The following is a 20671-nucleotide window of genomic DNA, read 5'->3' as shown; positions in this document are numbered from 1 at the left end:
TTTCACGAGTACATGAGAACCAGGTACGGACAGTTACGTACTGAGAAACAGTCATAGTCTTCTTACCGCAAAGGTACAAAGCTGCTTGTCTTCTCCTCCATCAGGAAACGTCTTCAAAGCTTCTTCAAATAAGGCGTGAACTAACCGTGACATCACCCGTTGGTTTCAACGCCAAGAAAATGAAGCCCAGATTTTGCTACTTCCTGGTTGCTGTTTTGGATTTTTTGGAGCCAGTGACATAAAAAGCGTCATCAAACAGGCTGGACCAGAGAGCAACTAGGGGCAGGGCCAGTCTATGGGCGGGCCAGACTGAGAGCTGAAGACTGCTGAAAGCCTCGCCCTAAAGGATCTGTCAATCATTCCAGACAAGACTGTCCATCAAGTATAGCCACGCCCCCTGGCTCTGCCAACTTTAACGATTTATTTAAAATTCAGTATTGATTTATTTTAAGATCGGCCACCTGATCTCTCATTTTGACCATGAAAACTAACGGGAAAAAATCCTGAGCCGTAGAAAATCAGTCTATCAAATTTGATATTTTCCAAAAATGAATTGGGGTCTATGGAGCAAAAGCTTTTTGGAGCCAACCCTAGCGGACGGCGTGATATTGCAAGTTTTTGACACTTCCGGGTGGGCTTCATTTTTGGAGGCAGATGCTACGTCCATCTTTATATACAGTCTATGCTTCAAATTCGTCATAGGTGCATTCAGGTGCAGTTGGACAACAAAGTTGCGTTCAGGAGTGTCAGAAATCAGAGTATCAATAATGTAAATTTCCAATGAAAATTTTGGAGGGTATACGGGGTGGCCAATCAGATAATGGGGGACCACTGCCCCCTCATGCCCTCACGAAGATCCACCACTGATGCTGCCACCACTCGTACTTCATCATGATGCTCCACCACCATGCTCATCATGATGCTGCCACCACCATGCTTCATCATGATGCTGCCTTCCACGTGCTTCACATCATGATGCTGCCTCCACCATGCTTCACATCATGATGCTGCCACCACCCTGCTTCATCATGATGCTGCCTCCACCATGCTTCACGATGACAATAGTCTGTTTGTTAATATTAGGTTTTTGATGAGGATAATCTTCTTCTTCTACAGTTTTGGCCTATTTCTTTTTAATTGTTAATATGACAAAAATATTCATTTTCTGTGATTTTCATAGATATTATTTGTATTTTATCAAAACACACACAGAAAACTGGTGAAAACATTTTTACAGTGTAGACTAATTTGGCTTCTTATTTTTAATCACTTAAAGACTCACAATGCAAGAGCAAGAGTCTTTATATTAAACATTTTATTATATTTATTTCACAAAGTTTATACAGGATTTGGTGCTCAGTATTGGTCAATATCTAGATTTTGCATCTTTAAAGAGTAATGTTATGATTTTGGTGTCACTTCATGTCTCTGTGTCGACATTTTATGTCTCCTGGATGCTATTTTGTGTCATTTTGTCACATTTTACTGTAATTTTGTGTTTTATAGTGTAATTATGTATTTTTGGTGTCATTTTATATGTTTTCTGTCATTTTTTTTGTCATTTTGTGTCTGTTTGGTGTCATTTTAGTGTAATTTTGTGTCTTTCTGGTGTAGTTTTGTGTCTCTTTGTCATTATTTCCTGTTGATCTAAACCCATAAATTCTTTATATTGCAGTCTTATATTTAATTAAATGGTGGAATTACGTCCCTTGAAATGTATTTAGGGAGTGTGTTGTTTCTTTCGGAGCCCGTTCTGTGTCTCTTCTTGGTAATTTCGGTTGAACTAAATCAGTAAATGAGATTTAAAGCTCCCCTGTTCAGGTTCAGAGCGTGAATCTTGCAGATGCTGTGATATTTGCTGCTCCTGGAGTTGTCAGTTTGCAGTTTTTCTCCTCAGTAGCTGAGATTCTGCCTCCTGTCAGCAGCTCGGGGAGAACCCGAGGAGCTGAGGACGGGAATCGGTCGGCCTCCCGCTGAGATCTGCTGCAGGGACGTGACCAGAAGCAGAAGAGTTTCCAGGAGGCTCGGTGAGAAGCTCCTGCTGCTGAGGGACTCGGTCGTGGAGCCTCAGGAGACACTTTGTTGTCGCCTTTTTCATTTCAGACTCAAGGCATCAGTCTCAGTGAATCCATTAATAATTTATGGGATCAACTCTGCAGCTCTGAGCAGCTTTTTATCATCCTTCTGCTCAGTGTTTCAGTTTGAAAAGCCAAAAATGTCCTGAAACTGCACCGAGGTTTTAAAAAAACAACACAATCTACACCCTAAAATAGCCAAAGCTGTTTAAATCAATCCACTGGACTTTAAGAAAGTTCCTTGAAGATGTTTCACCTCTCATCCAAGAGGCTTCTTCAGTTCTGGTGGGGGTTGGTGTTGCCTCAGCTTATAACCTCTGTGAGGTGTGCTCAGTCCTATCATTCCAACCACCATGGCCAAGACCCGTCTGACTCCTCAGCGAGGGTCGTTGGAGCCAAGGAGTGCAATGGGGGTCGTTGAAATGCAAATTTCACAGAATTTACTAAACCCTTCTGTGAAATTTGCATTTCAACGACTCCCATTGACACTCCCTAGCTCCCATAGTGTAATGAAGTATGTTAACTTATATTTCTCACAAATTCTGAATATTTTTTGAATATTTTTAAAATTGTGTTTCGTAATAAAATCTGACTGATAAACATTGTTGTATTTTTATATTAATTTGCTGATTTATCAGATGCATTACTGATATAGTTCTGGTTTAATATCAGTATTTTCTGATACTTATGGTGATATTTTCCTAATGATTTTCCTACAGTTGTGTTGTTGATGTATGTAAATCTACTGGCGCTAAGCTCTGATGTAAACGGAGGATTAAAGCTTCTTCTTCCTGGATTACTTCTGTAGAACATCAAAAAAATCCGCTTATTCTGGTTTATTGTTCCAGACTTTTATTGTGAAATCCTGAAGTCGCTTTTATGTCAAACTGAGCTGCAAAGAAAATAAAGAAATAAAAAAAGAGGCAGCTTTCGACACATTTAGGAGGTTGAAAGATGAATATTAATAACAGAGAAATCATTTATGGATAAATCTGATGGTGTCACACTGACACCTGCTGGAGAACAGAGAACTGCACTTTTAGTTATGGAACTAATAAAATCTAATAAATCTGATTAAAAATCCAAGCAAACCTCCTCAGAACATCTGGTTCTTCATCTCCAGTAACTTTATCAATGATCAGAGTTCTACCTTCATACTGGGAATATTTCCAGAGTTCCAGGTCCTTGAAGTCCATAGAAGAGAACGTCCTCTGGAGAAAGTTCTGGAGCAGACCGTCGGTAGGTCTACTCTAGAACTTTCTCCAGTTGTCGGTGGGTCTGCTCTAGAACTTTCTCCAGTTGTCGGTAGGTCTGCTCTAGAACTTTCTCCAGTTGTCGGTAGGTCTGCTTGAGAACTTTCTCAAGCTGTCGGTAGGTCTGCTCTAGAACTTTCACCAGCTGTCGGTAGGTCTGCTCTAGAACTTTCTCCAGTTGTCGGTAGGTCTACTCTAGAACTTTCTCCAGTTGTCGGTAGGTCTGCTCGAGAACTTTCTCAAGCTGTCGGTAGGTCTGCTCTAGAACTTTCTCCAGTTGTCGGTAGGTCTGCTCTAGAACTTTCACCAGCTGTCGGTAGGTCTGCTCTAGAACTTTCTCCAGTTGTCGGTAGGTCTGCTCTAGAACTTTCTCCAGTTGTCGGTAGGTCTGCTCTAGAACTTTCTCCAGGTGTTGGTAGGTCTGCTCTAGAACTTTCTCCAAGAGACGTTCTCCTCTCTGGACTTCAAGGACCTGGAACTCTGGAAATATTGTCAGTATGAGTCAGAGACATTTTTTGAATCTTTTCAGACAGTTTTGGCTATTTTGGGGGCATATTTCATCTTTTTGTGGTAATTATGGTCATTTTTGTAATGATTTTGCATCTTTTTAAATTATTTTAGTTGCAGTTTTTCTCAGAACTCACGTGTTTCTCCTCTATCTGGTTCTATTTGCTGGACTGATGAAGTTCTGAGGCTCACAAATGATGGAAAAAGTCCATTAAAAAATGATAAATCTGGACCCACCTCTATGGAACCCTGGAAATATTCCCAGTATGAAGGTAGAACTCTGATCAGTTAAGTTACTGGAGATGAAGAACCACATGTTCTGAGGAGGATTCTTTGGTTTTATATTGAATAGCAGACCTTAACCTTGTCTAGAAACTCCTAAAACATCTGAAACTGAAGGTATTTTGGAGGGAAAATGGGCCAAAATTTCAGTGACACTCAAACATTATTGGTTTATATTTGAAGCCTTGAAGCAAAAACACCAAGAAGTTATGTCTGATGAAAATGTTTGATGCCAGGAATGTAGATACTTCACCCACACAGGAATTTAACAAGTATTGATGTTTTTATTGATTTAATGGTTGAAAAAGTTGTTTTTTGTTGGGATATTGTTCAAATAGATCAGGTTTATATGTAGAATTAGATGCCTGGTGTTCAACTAATGTCTAAAAAAAACATGCATTTCTGTTGGCTGATCCTAGTTTTTCACATTGTTGGAATTTACTAACCTTTAATCTTCATGTTTCTGATGTTCAACTGTACATGTAACTCAATAAATACTGCAGAAACTGAATTTGTTATTGTGAAATCATCAGATAAATGAAGGAGGAGACGTCCAAGCAGCAGCCATTAACTTATTTATTATACTGAATTTACGAAAAGTAAAAGCAAACACTTGAATAAACAGTTTTGTACATTTTTAGTTTGTTACCGATGGATCTGGTGGTTGTTCTGAAAGCATTCCGCTGTACACGAGGCTGAAGACGCTCCACAACCGCTCCTCTTGTTTGTTTTTTTTAAATGTTTGATCTTTTTTAAAAACACCCAGAAGCAGGACGACGTGGACGCTCCGGACCTGAAGGCAACACGACGCCTTCACTGCCCCGGAGATGCAGGGGAATCAGAGTTTAATAGAGAGGAAGGAGGGAATATTACAAAAGTCTTCTGCTCACCGCTAACTGAACATGCAACCGAGCTGTGATTTATTAGACGAACATTTACAGGATTATTTAACCTCCCATCGCTGACTCTGCATCACGGAAACTTTACACTCAGCTGTAGCTTCAAGGAACGCCTGATAAAACCTCCTGAATCACAGAAAACACAGAAGTTAACCTCTGAGTTAGCATCTCCAGCTAACAGCGGCTATTCAGGAGGAACGGAGCCAAAAAAGTGACAGAAAATTCATGAAAACTGTAGTGTTTTACAGGAAAATGACAGTTTTAACTTCTTCAATGTAAAGACGTTTTGTTTTTCTTTGCTATAAATGACAAACTGAATATTTGGGGGTTCTTTGACTGTTGGTTAGCTTAAGATGCCTCCATTTTAGGGTTAGTGTTAGCTAGCCGCTGCTTTTCAGGGTGAGTGCAATCAGAAAAGTGATCTCAAACCATTAAAGTTGCTGAAATTTGTTGCGTTTTGACAAAAGATATCAGTTTTAATTTCTTTAATTCAAAGTTTCTTTGCTATAAATGACATAAACTGAATATTTGGAAGGTTTTTGGACTCTCGGTTAGCTTAAGTTGCCTCCTTATTTGCAAACTACTGGATTGATGAAATTAGATGCGTATTTACAGATTAACATTAAACTCCCCAACAGCTTGAGTTTTTAACTTCTTGAATGTAAAAAATGTTTTTTCTTTTGCCATAAGTAACAGTAATCTGAATGTTTTGGGTTGTTGGATCGTTGGTTAGCATTTTAGTTAGCATCTGGAAACTGCAGCTTTTAGGGGTGAATAGTCAAAGTGATCACAAACCAATAAAAATGACTAAAATTTTTCTGTTTTAACAGAAAATATCAGTTTTAATTTCTTTAATGCAAAGTTGTCCTGCTTCTCTTTGCCATAAATGACGATTTGGGTTTTTTGGACTGTTGGTTAGCTTAAGACGCCTACATCTTAGCGCTAGGTTTAGCTAACTGCTGATTTTTTGGGTCAACACAACCAGAAATGTGAACTACTAAAGTACATGAAATTTGAAGTGTATTGACAGAAAATATCACTTTTAGCTTCTTCTGATTTATTAAAAGCAAAGTTGTCCTGCTTTTCTTTGCTGTAAATGAATGTAAAAAGAGGATTTGGGGGGTTCTGACTATCAGCTAGCTAAAGAAGCCTCCTTAGTAACTAAAGCTACTAGATTTGATTGTAATGTAAGAAAAATCAGTAAGAACAAAAACACCAACAACCAGCATTTTAGGGAATTCTATGCCATTTTGTTTGAATTTTAAGCAGTAAAATGGAGATGAAACGTGTTTTACTGCACATGAAGAGTTTTAATGGTTTCTGCATGTTCAAATCTCAAGAAAACGTCAAAAACTGAACTGATTAGCAGATTTAAAACCACTAAATGAGAACAAAAACACCAACAAATCAGAGTTTTTCTGGGTGTTTGAATCTGAAGTGTTAAAATGGAGCTGAAATGTGTATTTTTGCTTCACATAAAGAGTTTTAATGATTTGTGCGTCAACATCAAAGACCGAACTGCATTTAAAAAAACTAAATGTGGATAAATCCACCAAATGAGAAGAAAAACAGCAACAAACCAGAGTTTCTCAGGGCCTTTTGTGGTATTTTGAAGCGTTAAAATGGATGTGAAACGTGTTTTAAAGGTTTGAGATGAATCTACGCCGCTGGGTTCAGAGTTAACCTGAAGCAGAGTCATTTAGAAAACAAAACTAGATGGAGGCGTTTCTTCCAGGTGGTTTTAATCCGTCAGCTGACACAAAACGCCGACATAAAACTGAACATGTTCCCGTCGTTCTGTGGTGATAAAGACAGAAGAACAGTTGGATGATAAATTAACCGCTTCATAGCTGCAGTTTATAATACAGAGCCGATCTCACCAACTAGCTATGAAACCTGCAAAAAAACTACAAAAGAGACATCAAATAAAAGTCTTCGGTCTGGAATGGAAACTTCAACAAAAAAAACAAAAAAACATTCAGGTTTATTGACATTTCATGATACTGTGAAGCTCCGGGGCTTCGAAGGCGACACCAGACTGGACTAGAGAACGCAGAAGAACCAGAGTCCACAGTGCTGCTCTGCCCTCGGTACCCAGGAGCTCATGGAGAAACAGGGAAACTGCACCTGAGCAGGTGAGTTCCTGGTGTTTGAAGCAGTCGGGTGGATGCAGGATGCTGATGGACCCAGATGTTGGGGGTCTCCAGCTGTTTGGGGGTCTGAGGGCAGGTCTGGTCCAGACTAGAAGGTCTTCCTGTGGATGGCTCGAGCTCTGTCCTCCTCGTATTCTCTCTTGGACACCCACATCTTCTTAAAGGTGTCCAACGACGCCAAGATGGAGCCGCTGGTGAGGACAGGAACACAGTTATTGATTATTTCCACTATTTCCAACAGGCACGGGACAAAAATTCAGAGAGTTTGGCTGAACTTCACTAATTTGTAGGGCTGGACCCGAATATCCCGAATATTCGTTCGCTACGGCGGTATCCGGATATTAATTTTGGTATCTGAATATTCGGCCCGCCCCCATCCCCGGTCGGAAGTTACCGGGCGGAACGAATATTCGGTGCTACTGTCTTCCCTTCGCCTCATCCCGTCGTGTTCGGCTCATCTCGGCTCATCCATTCGTGTTTCTTAACACCACCTGAATGGTCGGGTGGCTGCAGACTCTGACGTCACGCTTCACTTCGTTGCATAAACACAAGATGCTGAAGACCTCCGCTGTTTGGGAATTCTTCAGTTTAACTGAAGACAAAACGAAGGCAAAATTTGGACCTGGGAGTCCAGACGAACGGATCCGAATATTCGGGCCGTCTCCGCCTGTGGCCGAATGTGGTGAATATTCGGATATTCGTCTTTAATAGGGCCCGAATATCTGGAGACCAGAAACCAGTATTCGGGCCAGCCCTACTAATTTGTTTGGTTTTATAAACAAAACTTCCTGATTAAATGAGGGGAAAAAAGCTTTAGACTAAATAAAACCAGTTATCTGCCATTTGACATGTTTAGCTAAAGCAATCATCATTACCTTTATTTACAATTAGTATTTTAGAGCCCAAACATTCATTCCTAGAAGGTCAGAACCGTTTTTAAATCTGCTTCTTGTTTTCTGTCCACATCTTCAGTATTTAGAAGAACGAGTTCTTACCCGATCCATGTGGAGTAGAGCCTCTCCTGAGGAGCAGAGATCTACAGAGGAAGAAAAACCACCAACAGGTCACAAAAACCCAGATTTAGGAGGAATAAAGTCCACTGGATCCAACCTCAGCTCAGTTTAAACTTCTACTGACGGTTTAACAGCAAAAACTGAGTTAAACACACATTTAGAACCAAAGCTGGTTTAAATGATTTACAACCAGTTTTACAACCAATTGTTTATTCATTCTGAACCAGTTGTAGTCATTTTCATCGAATTTCATTTCATTTATGACAAATTCTTTTAGTTGTTTTGGTCAGTTTTAGACATCGTTACCAATTTTAAATTCATTTATGACCTTTTTATCATTTATTTGTGGCCAGTTTTAGTCATTTTGGAACAAATTCTGATTGATTTACAACCAATTTTTAATTCATTTATGACCATTTGAGTGATTTTAAACATTTGTCAATAATTTTTAATTCATTTTGGACCACTTTTAGTCATTTTAGCAAATTTTCAATGATTTACAACCAATTTTAGAAAAAAAATTAGATTTATTTTGGACCAGTTTTAGTATTTTGAACCATTTTTAATACATTTTTGACTAATTTTAGTCATTTTAAAATTTATTTGTGGTCAGTTGTAGTCATTTAATAACAAATTATGATTGATTTTACAACCAATTTGTTATTGATTTATGATCATTTTAGTGATTTTGAAGATTTCTCAATAACTTTTTAATATTTGGATCAGTTTTAGTCATTTTTAGCACATATTAAAATGATAAAAAGCTGATAAAACACATTTATATAACAATAAATAAGAGCATTTAAAAGTATTCAGGCTTCAGAAACTGGAAGTTTTCATTCAGATTCTGTAGGTCTGATTCTTTGCGTTTGTCTGATTTTCATCCACAGATTTGTGGAAATATTCAGAAATCTCTGAGTAAACGTACACGTTGTTGTGCATCATAATTCTGGATGTAACTTTACAGATGAATGCACACATTTACATTTTCTATCCAGACTTTATCAAACTGAATTCTGGTTAACTCGCCTTGATCTTCACGTCTTTGGGTGCCAGTTTCTTGACTTCAGTTAGTAGCCTCTCCCCAAAACCTGCAGCAAAACACACAAAAATGTCTGAATTATTCACCAGGCTTTGGCATAACGTTCAATTAATGTTTTCCTTTGTGTCTGGAATGAAGAAAATGGAAATAAACTGATGATTTCCAGCTTTTTAAACACTGATTGTAGACGTCTATGGACCAAAGAAAGCTTGATTATCTGAACCAGCAGAGTTTATCAGCCACAGATGATCAAAACATAAAGACCGTTTGGATTTAAAGCTTTACTTTAAAAACATCAGAGACGTGCAGAAAAAGCAACAAAATCTGAGCTTCAAATCCTGATATTTGATCATTTTCTGGCGGTGTTTCATTTAAAAATCTGTCATAAATGAACCGTTTGCGCCAAGTAGACCCTGAAAAACACTAAAAACTCTTGACTGGACTGAACCAACCGCCTGGTCAAAGAGGAAAGAAAAATCTGCTTTATTTCAGACATAAAAATGATTCCCTCCATGGCTGCATGCTTCCATAAAGGACTAAGTATTCATGTAGAAACAGGTCAAAGCATTCTGACCTACAAACCACTGATTCCACTACAGATTTACCCTTTCTTCTGTCTCTGATGTCTTTAATACAAACTTTTCACAACGTTGAACTAAATCTACACCACATGGACAGCTGTTCATTTGTGACCAACTCATTTCAAATATTTCTAAACAAATCTGATTTATTTTAGACCAGTTTTAGTAGTTTTGTGCAAATTTTGAATCTATTTTGGTCATTTTTTAAATTTCTGGTAAATCCAAGTCAACTAGGAACGTCAGCAGCTCAGACAGGAAGTGGTGGACCTCCTTAACCACAGAGCAGTCAGTGGATGCTGATGTCCAACAGGTCTCTCATGTAGCGTCATTGTTACTTTCACCAACAGTAAAGCAGCTACATGCAGCTCTAACACTGGATATTGGTCCTCAGGGTTGGCGCTGCAAATGTTCTGCTGTCTGGATGAATCAGAAGCTTCCAGCACTGACCTTTGATGAGCGTGGAGCCTCCACACAGGACGATGGTGGAGAACAGTGTGCGTCTCAGGTCCATGTCGGACTTCTGGATGGCGTAGGCCAGAACCTCGTGGATCCCCGAACTCTCGTCTCCGATCAGGTCGGGTCTGAAGAGCAGCTCTGGAGCTCTGAACCTCGCCGGACCGATCTGAGGACGGAAACAGGTTTGGAACGTCTCAGATCATCAGAGAACGTCTGATCAAACAGACTGATCTATGGGGGTTTGAGGACTCACATTTAAAGTGCTTCCATCAGGCAGAACATACTGAGCTTTCTCTGTTTCTAGAGTCTCGTCCTTTTGTGGGTTCAGAGAAAGATAACAGGCTCTCTGTGGACAAACAGGAAACCAAACATGAAATATGTATTTACAACATTTCTACTTTCACATCCCTTTGTGGTCGTTGTGTGTCTCTTTGTGGTCGTTGTGCGTCTCTTTGTGGTCGTTGTGCGTCTCTTTGTGGTCGTTGTGCGTCTCTTTGTGGTCGTTGTGCGTCTCTTTGTGGTCGTTTTTTGTCTCTTTGTGGTCGTTGTGCGTCTCTTTGTGGTGGTCGTGTGTCTCTTTGTGGTCGTGCTTTGTCTCTTTGTGGTCGTTGTGCGTCTCTTTGTGGTCGTTTTGCGTCTCTTTGTGGTCGCTTTTTGTCTCTTTGTGGTCGCTTTTTGTCTCTTTGTGGTCGTTGTGCGTCTCTTTGTGGTCGTTGTGCGTCTCTTTGTGGTGGTCGTGCGTCTCTTTGTGGTCGTTGTGCGTCTCTTTGTGGTGGTCGTGCGTTGTCTCTTTGTGGTCGTTGTGCGTCTCTTTGTGGTCGTTGTGCGTCTCTTTGTGGTCGTTGTGCGTCTCTTTGTGGTCGTTGTGCGTCTCTTTGTGGTCGTTGTGCGTCTCTTTGTGGTCGCTTTTTGTCTCTTTGTGGTCGTTGTGCGTCTCTTTGTGGTCGTTGTGCGTCTCTTTGTGGTCGTTGTGCGTCTCTTTGTGGTGGTCGTGCGTCTCTTTGTGGTCGTTGTGCGTCTCTTTGTGGTCGTTGTGCGTCTCTTTGTGGTCGTTGTGCGTCTCTGTGGTCGTTGTGCGTCTCTTTGTGGTGGTCGTGCGTCTCTTTGTGGTCGTTGTGCGTCTCTTTGTGGTCGTTGTGCGTCTCTTTGTGGTCGTTTTTTGTCTCTGTGGTCGTTGTGCGTCTCTTTGTGGTCGTTGTGCGTCTCTTTGTGGTCGTTGTGCGTCTCTTTGTGGTGGTCGTGCGTCTCTTTGTGGTCGTTTTTTGTCTCTTTGTGGTCGTCGTGCGTCTCTTTGTGGTGGTCGTGCGTCTCTTTGTGGTCGTTTTTTGTCTCTTTGTGGTCGTTGTGCGTCTCTTTGTGGTCATTTTTTGTCTCTTTGTGGTCGTTGTGCGTCTCTTTGTGGTCGTTGTGCGTCTCTTTGTGGTCGTTGTGCGTCTCTTTGTGGTCGTTGTGCGTCTCTTTGTGGTCGTTGTGCGTCTCTTTGTGGTCGTTGTGCGTCTCTTTGTGGTCATTTTTTGTCTCTTTGTGGTCGTTGTGCGTCTCTTTGTGGTCGTTGTGCGTCTCTTTGTGGTCGTTGTGCGTCTCTTTGTGGTCGTTGTGCGTCTCTTTGTGGTCATTTTTTGTCTCTTTGTGGTCATTTTTTGTCTCTTTGTGGTCATTTTTTGTCTCTTTGTGGTCGTTGTGCGTCTCTTTGTGGTCATTTTTTGTCTCTTTGTGGTCGTTGTGTGTCTCTTTGTGGTCGTTGTGCGTCTCTTTGTGGTCGTTGTGCGTCTCTTTGTGGTCGTTGTGCGTCTCTTTGTGGTCGTTTTTTGTCTCTTTGTGGTCATTTTTTGTCTCTTTGTGGTCGTTGTGCGTCTCTTTGTGGTCATTTTTTGTCTCTTTGTGGTCGTTGTGCGTCTCTTTGTGGTCGTTGTGCGTCTCTGTGGTCGTTGTGCGTCTCTTTGTGGTCGTTGTGCGTCTCTTTGTGGTCGTTGTGCGTCTCTTTGTGGTCGTTGTGCGTCTCTTTGTGGTCGTCGTGCGTCTCTTTGTGGTCGTTGTGTGTCCCTCACCTCTTTGACGGTACGAACCACCTCGAACTCGGCTGACGTGTTGAAGTTGTATCCCTCTTTGCGCAGCAGCAGTCGCAGGTATCTGGACACGTCTCGGCCGGCGATGTCGACCCTCATGATGGAGTGCGGGATGGCGAAGCCCTCGTAGATCGGAACCACGTGGGTGACGCCGTCGCCGGAGTCCAAGACGACGCCGGTGGTCCGTCCTGTAGCGTACCTGCAGCAGAATGAATCAGGAACATGTTTGTGTGATGAAGGTCGGACTGGAAAAGGTCAGAAACGGTGTCTGGTTCTTCTGATTCATGGAGTTCTGACACCACAGGAGCAACTACAAGCAGCTGAAGCTCAACGTTGTGGTTTCACAGCTCGTTTGTCTGGTTTGTAGTCTGACAGACAACATGGAAGAGGACTCAGACAAAGAGCCAAGTCGCCCTCTACAGGCAGACAACAGGAACTACAGAAGCAGTGACATTAACCTTTATCTTAGGTTTATCTCCTGCAGCATCTTTCTGATCCATGTTCTGAAAAACTACCTTTAGTCTGATTGTTAAAGCTGTCAGCTTCTTATCTTAAAAAGATCACCAAAATTAGACCATATTCCAGCCAGAGACGTTAAAAACACAAAGAGAGTTCTTACAAGCTGAGCACAGCCTGCATGGAGATGAAGAGCGCCGGGACGTTGAAGGTCTCAAAGAAAACCTCGGCTGCCTTCTCCCTGTTCTTGCTGGGGTTCAGAGGAGCTTCAGTCAGCAGCACAGGATGCTGGAAGAGATCAGAAAACAGACTGTTGGACCACTGGAGCGCTGATAAAACATCTGCAAACGTCTGGAGAAGATCTCACCTCCTCAGAGAAGGTCTGCAGCTGCTCCTTGGAGTAGACGTACTGCCAGATCCTCTCCATGTCGTTCCAGTCCTTCACGATGCCGTGCTCCATCGGATATCTGACCGACAACAAGCCCCGGTGCTCCTGACGGGCACAAACACAGCACATGTTGGGATTTTTACCACGTCTCTGCGGGCTCACATGCTTCACAGGCTGAAAGAAACTGAACAACCAGCAGCAGGAGAAGAAGAAACCCCACATGACAGCTGAGCTAACGTTAGCCAGGAGGCTCAAAGACACACAGTAGGAAGGTTATCTGATGGAGAATCATGTGTACCGCTGCTCTGTAAGTCCAATGAAACCAGAACTAACTCTCAGTGAAGCTCACTTTTAGGCCCATACACCTCATAAACAGGCTGCACATGTGGAAGGAACGGTAATTATACGGTCAGATCAGTGTTTTGGAGGCCATGATGCCAGTATTCAATGATTAAAAATACAACCAGGAGCTTACAGCTCATTTTTTTGTTGTTTTTACATGGAACCTTTACAATAAGGACATGTAAGAATCATTTTTGGGGCCTTTTGAGGCTTCATGAAGGCCCAATAACTTTCAAAACTGCTGCTGAATTCCTGATTACTGCAATTAATATCAAAAATCTGGAGCCAAAACTCAACCAGATTTAGGATTTGACAACGTTGAACTGGTCCAACCTGATGGAGACGTTCGGTCTTTTACTGAATGTTTGCTGGGAGTCGTTCCAAATGAACTGATGGTAAAGAAGTCATTGTGTAGCTCTGTTTTGTTTGCAAACAAAATGCGGAACATAAAAAGAACAAAACGGGTCAAAACAACCATAAAGAGACAGAAAATTAAGAATACGAGATGTAAAATAACCACAGATGGACAAATAGGCAACAAAAGCTGCAAAATAACCAAAATCTGACGCAAAATGCTCCAAATGTGGCACCAAATAACCAAAATGGGGCAAAAACAACGATTAGGATCTGTAAAATATCCACAAAGAGACACAAAATTCACTACATGAGACAGAAAGTGGCGTCAAATGACCACAAGAAGACAAAACACCGACAATTATTCCATGTTTGCTGAACCTTTACTTAATTCATTCAAAACTAACAGACAATGTGTGGAAGAAGTTGTCGGTGTGGTCGCATTTGGGTCAAAAAGTCGAGTTTAACGTCTGCAAAGAAACACAGGCGACACAGAACGACCAAAATGAAGCAAAAACAACCAGAAAGAAATGCTAAATGACCACAAAAAGACACAAAATTAACAATATGAGAGACGAAATGACTAAAATGAAGCAAAAACAACCAGAAAGAAACGTTAAATGACCACAAAAAGACACAAAATTAACAATATGAGAGACAAAACGACTAAAATGAAGCAAAAACAACCAGAAAGAAATGCTAAATGCCCACAAAAAGACACAAAATTAACAATATGAGAGACAAAACGACCAAAATGAAGCAAAAACAACCAGAAAGAAACGTTAAATGCCCACAAAAAGACACAAAATTAACAATATGAGAGACAAAACGACTAAAATGAAGCAAAAACAACCAGAAAGAAATTCTAAATGACCACAAAAAGACACAAAATTAACAATATGAGAGACGAAATGACTAAAATGAAGCAAAAACAACCAGAAAGAAATGCTAAATGCCCACAAAAAGACACAAAATTAACAATATGAGAGACAAAACGACTAAAATGAAGCAAAAACAACCAGAAAGAAATGCTAAATGCCCACAAAAAGACACAAAATTAACAATATGAGAGACGAAATGACCAAAATGAAGCAAAAACAACCAGAAAGAAATGCTAAATGCCCACAAAAAGACACAAAATTAACGATATGAGAGACAAAACGACCAAAATGAAGCAAAAACAACCAGAAAGAAACGTTAAATGCCCACAAAAAGACACAAAATTAACAATATGAGAGACGAAATGACTAAAATGAAGCAAAAACAACCAGAAAGAAATGCTAAATGCCCACAAAAAGACACAAAATTAACAATATGAGAGACAAAACGACTAAAATGAAGCAAAAACAACCAGAAAGAAATTCTAAATGACCACAAAAAGACACAAAATTAACAATATGAGAGACGAAATGACTAAAATGAAGCAAAAACAACCAGAAAGAAATGCTAAATGCCCACAAAAAGACACAAAATTAACAATATGAGAGACAAAACGACTAAAATGAAGCAAAAACAACCAGAAAGAAATTCTAAATGACCACAAAAAGACACAAAATTAACAATATGAGAGACAAAACGACTAAAATGAAGCAAAAACAACCAGAAAGAAATGCTAAATGCCCACAAAAAGACACAAAATTAACAATATGAGAGACAAAACGACTAAAATGAAGCAAAAACAACCAGAAAGAAATGCTAAATGCCCACAAAAAGACACAAAATTAACAATATGAGAGACAAAACGACCAAAATGGGAGAAAAAAAACAAACATAATTCAATGTAAAAGGACCAGAAAGAGATGCAAAATGTCGTAAAAGTGGCAAAAATCAACCAAAAAATTACCACACATCAACACAGAATGACTGTAAAGAGACACAAAATGACCACAAAAATGAACAATACGAGACAGAAAAGAGCCGTAAACAAAGAAGATAGGGCTGGCCTGAAAAGCAATTTCTGGGTTCTGGATATTCGAAAGCAATTAATCACTAATATGCAAATATTTGGACCAAATATTTGGGTCCAGACCTAAAAGACATGTACAATGACCTCAAAGAGACAAGCTGGCAACAGAGAGCTGCAAAATGACTAAAAGAGGACACAAAATGTCCTAAAAGTGGCACAAAACAACCAAAATGGAAGATAAAACCAGCCATAAATATACATAGAATGATCATAAAGAGACCAAAAATGTATGACGACGCACAAAACAACCAAAATAGATGCAGAATGACCATAAAGAGACATGAAATGTCCCAAAAGTGGTACTAAATGACCAAAAACAAGCAGAAGATTTGTAAAATGACCATAAAAATAAACAATACGAGACAAAAAAGAGATGTAAACAAATAAACATAAAATGACCACAATGAGACAAGTGAAAGTGAAGGAAAGTGGCCCAAAACAACCAAAATGGGAGAAAAAACAACCATAAATCAATGTAGAATGACCATAAAGAGACATGAAATGTCCCAAAAGTGGCCCTAAATGACCAAAATGAGACAAAAAAACAGCCGTAATTCAACATAGAATGACCGTACAGAGACACAAAATGACAAAAATGGAACACAAAACAAGAATGAAGATTTATAAAATGACCATAAAAATAAACAATACGAGACTAAAAAGAGACATAAACAAAGAAGCATTAAATGACCACAAAGAGACAAGTGAAAGTGGTCCAAAACAACCGAAATGTGAGAAAAAACAACCATAAATCAATGTAGAATGACCATAAAGAGACACAGCATATATGAGACACAAAACATGCAAAATGAGACAAAACACAACCATAAAAAGACTCAAAATGTCCCAAAAGTGGCGCAAAACGACCAAAATAGAAGATAAAACCAACCATAAATTCACATAGAATGAACAGAAAGAGACCAAAAATGCATGACGACGCACAAAACGACCAAAAACAACCATAAATAGATGCAGAATGACCATAAAGAGACATGAAATGTCCCAAAAGTGGCACAAAACAACTAAAATGAGACAAAATACAACCATAGAAAGACACAAAATGTCCCAAAAGTGGTGCAAAACAACCAAAATGTGACAAAAAACAACGATGAAGAGACAAAATGTACAATATGAGCCACAAAATGACCAAAATGTTATGAAAACAACCATAAATCAACATAGAATGAGCACAAAGACAAAAATGTCCCAAAAGTGGCACAAAACGAACAAAATGGGACAAAAAGAACGACAAAGACGTGCACAATGACCACAAAAATGAACAAAATGAAGCAGAAAAGAGAACAGAAACAGACTAGCATCTAATTTACCATGTAATGCTGCAGACTGTGACAATCAGAGCTTATAGTGCAGTAATATGATGAAGCATTCTGTCCTGGTTGTCAGACACTGCCGTAAACAGAACCTGTAGCATGTACTGATGCTAATGCTAATGCTAATGCTAGGTGAGCGGAGACGTCTGCTGAATCACGGCAGACACTTTTCCACTAAACTCGCCACAGACCAGAATAACACCCGTAACCACGGCAACCGTACACAAATATGGAAGCAGCTGTGGGCTGAGATGCTTTAAAGGTAGAAAAAATGTCGATTTGACCTAAATCGCTGCGAATTCTCACCAAAAACCAACATCAGGTAACAAAATGAACAGCTAGCTGCTGAAACAAGCAGTGAAGCTTTTCTTTACCTCTGCTTTGGGTCCGATGAACAGATCTCCCTCCAGGGCTCCGGCCATCACTCGAACATGTTTAGGACGTCCGACGCTGCACACAGACAGACACACAATTTAAAACACAACACAAAACAGCAGAGAGTCGACTTTAAAGACCCTCAGTTACTCAATGCTAAAACACACTAAGAAATCAGATGTGGGCTCAGGTGTTTTTTGGTGAATAAAGATCCTCTGAGGGACACTTACTAGTTGGGGAAACAGTATTTGGGGATCTGGTCTCCTGCGAAGCCGGCCTTGATGACCCCTGAACCCTGCAGGAACAAACAGACATTTAAAGTCAGCATCACAGGACTGCAGCTGGAATAAGAGGATCAGTCATGAGATGAAGCCTCCAGCAGAAACTGTTCTCCATCCTCAGCACACACTCTGTCTGAAGAACAGCCCATGGTGCTACACTCTGACTCTGACACTGCTTATTTCTACTACGTCCAGCTGGAAACGGGTGAGAAATGCAACAAAACGTCCAGAAACTTTAGCTGATGCGCTACAGTTCCTCCTGAATGCTGACATTCACCATCAGTTCATCGTTTGGAAGATCTCTGGAGCTGCTTTGTCCTCCATCATCATCATCGACAATCCCAGACCAAAACAAGCTGATCACAGCGTCAAGTGTTTAAAAACAGTTTACCGTTCTACTGCTTCATTTAGCCGACATTTCTGAGACGTCTACCTCAGAGAACAGAAACACCACAGGCCACGATCTAAACATCAGGACTAAACAGGAACCCACTTTCAGAAAGTCAAACTCCACATGTTGGGATGTTTGTTTCATAAAAAACACAAACAAAAACAATCTCTTCCTGAAGAAAATTTGGGGAAATGCAAATAAAAAAGTAGCAGAACTGAACTAAAAACTCTTTTGTTAGCTAAACTGTGACAACGAGTTCCTCTGACTTCTATTAGAACTTTTAGCTCTAAAAACAATTAAAATAGATTAAATTCTGATAAGTGTTCTAATCTGGTGTTCCACAGTTTTTACACACAGTTTCTAAACGTGACAGCTGTGATTTAAACGTCCACATGTTGACCAGAATTTTAGATTTAACTTTATATTCTGAAACCCGAAATCTGCCAGAAGGGCATGTTGTTGTTGTTTTTAAATCATCAAAACGACACCGTTTATCAAACAGAAACCGATTCTCCAGAACCAAAACTTTCATTTAGTTTTCTAGTTTTCAGTGATTTAAGGCTGATTTTGTGTCATTTTGAACAAGTTTTGAGTAATTTTGGACACAATTTATAATATTCTGGACCAGTTTCAAGTTATTTTGAAGGGATTCTGTGTCATTATGGACACATACAGCTAATATAAACAAATGTCTAATATTTTTGGACAAGTTCTAAGTCATTGTGGACGGGCTTTGGGTAATTTGGACACATTTGTGAGTAACTCTGGACAAACTTCAGATCATTTTTGAAAAAATTTGAATCAACATGGACACATTTTAAGTTTTAAGTGATTTTTGCCAAGTTTTGCGACCTTCTGGGCAGGTTTTAACTCATTTGGGAAGATTTTGTATAATTTTGAACAAGTTGTGAGTAATTCTGGACAAACTTCACATCATTTTTGAAAAGATTTAAGTTATTTTGGATGTATGTGGAGCCTCCACACTGTTTTAACATCTGTGGACTCTTGGAAACATGCTGTTGATTTCAAGTTTTTTGCATTTTTGCAAAAGAAATAATCCAAGAAAATCAGCTTTTTTAAAATTTCTGTCATCCTGTGTAATTTTGAACAGATCAAATAAAGGTTCACGTCATTCGTGCAAAGATCTGAGTCATTCTGAACAGGTTTTAGGTCAATTTGGACAGATCTGGAGTCATTTTTGAAGGGATTTTGTGTCATTATGGACACTATAAGTTGTTATTAACAAGCCTCAAGTATTTTCTGACAAGTTCTAAGTCCCTGTGGACAGGTTTTGGGTAATTTGGGCACATTTTCCATCATTTTGAGAGAAATATCTGCAGTATGTGGAGCCTCCACAGTGTTTTAACATAGTTCCAGGTTTCCTGCAATTTTGTGTAAATAAATGGAGAAATTCAACTTTCTTTTTACAGGATTCATGTCATTCTAACTGTGTCATACCAACAGAAGACACTCTCTTTCTATTCATGGTTGTTCTGTTTCCACTGAGCTGCAGGACTTTTTTTTAATAAAATCTCACCAGCAGCAAGAAAACGCCCAGAAACAAATCAGACACTTAAAGATCAGCAACTATCAGTTATCTTCATTAGTGATTAATCTATGTGTTATTTTTAACCATTAACCCATTATTTGTAACCACAGTTTCCTCAGTCCAGCTGCCCAAAATGCAAAACTGCTCAGTTTTTTCCACCACAAAAGGAAACAAAAGGAGCATTTCTGCAGGGAAAAGCTCTTGAATGAAGATCTGGATACTAAAACAAGCCCCTACTTTGGGTAATAACTGTGTAAATACAGGATGCATATCTGAATCTATCAGCTATAAGAGCTGCTCTGATTACAGCTGATAAATTCTGGTGTAACTTCAGATATTGATTGGTAATATCAGCTGACTGCAAACATCCGTGTAGCTGCTGTTTATGTGCCTCTGCTGTGTGACGCTAACAGGATGACAGCTCGGCTATGCTAACTGAATATGATTATGAATATTCCTAGCTAACCGGTCAGTCTGTTAGCTAGCGTTAGCTCGAACAAGCCACAGAGTATAAAACCAACAAGAGGAACGTTAGTGCAGTTTACACTCTGTCCGGTAACGTCAGCAGCCGTTGCATGCTTAACACAGCCGGTAAATGTGATTTACGGTCAGCCAGAACACAATAGTTACCGGAGCTAGCCGCTAGCCGTTAGCCGCGGCCTCCTCGGTTTGGGTGTGGATGAATGACATCATCATACTCACATTATCGATCACCACCGGCTGGTTAGCTAAGATGTCATAGGACTCCATGACGGACTGAGGGTTCCTGGTGTGCTTCTACCGATCCGTGAGCGTCTTCCTCCCGGTGTGGTGTGTTTTTAACATGTACAGCAGATAACGCCCTGTCACCGCCGAGTCGACGCCGCCGCTCCGCTGTGCTGCTGCCGCTGACCGTCGGCCCGCCTCCCCTC

General features: G+C 40.1%; 1 protein-coding gene across 1 annotated transcript; it reads right to left on the bottom strand.

The window, feature by feature from the left end:
* Nucleotides 1-4675: 4675 nt before the first annotated feature.
* On the bottom strand, nucleotides 4676-20671 carry actr1b (actin related protein 1B). Its single transcript, XM_022208466.2, has 11 exons — nucleotides 20463-20671; nucleotides 17770-17834; nucleotides 17539-17614; nucleotides 13151-13276; nucleotides 12947-13071; nucleotides 12310-12526; nucleotides 10515-10607; nucleotides 10253-10427; nucleotides 9212-9273; nucleotides 8165-8205; nucleotides 4676-7360 (listed from the first exon to the last, which is right to left on the bottom strand). The coding sequence occupies exons 1-11, from the start codon at nucleotides 20508-20510 to the stop codon at nucleotides 7258-7260; spliced, it is 1131 nt and encodes a 376-aa protein (XP_022064158.1). The 5' UTR covers nucleotides 20511-20671; the 3' UTR covers nucleotides 4676-7257.

The sequence above is a fragment of the Acanthochromis polyacanthus genome, chromosome 18 (assembly GCF_021347895.1).
Source record: "Acanthochromis polyacanthus isolate Apoly-LR-REF ecotype Palm Island chromosome 18, KAUST_Apoly_ChrSc, whole genome shotgun sequence".
Lineage (NCBI taxonomy): Eukaryota > Metazoa > Chordata > Actinopteri > Pomacentridae > Acanthochromis > Acanthochromis polyacanthus.
The sequence above is the reverse complement of the archived record's forward strand: the minus strand, read 5'-3'. Positions and strand labels throughout refer to the sequence as shown.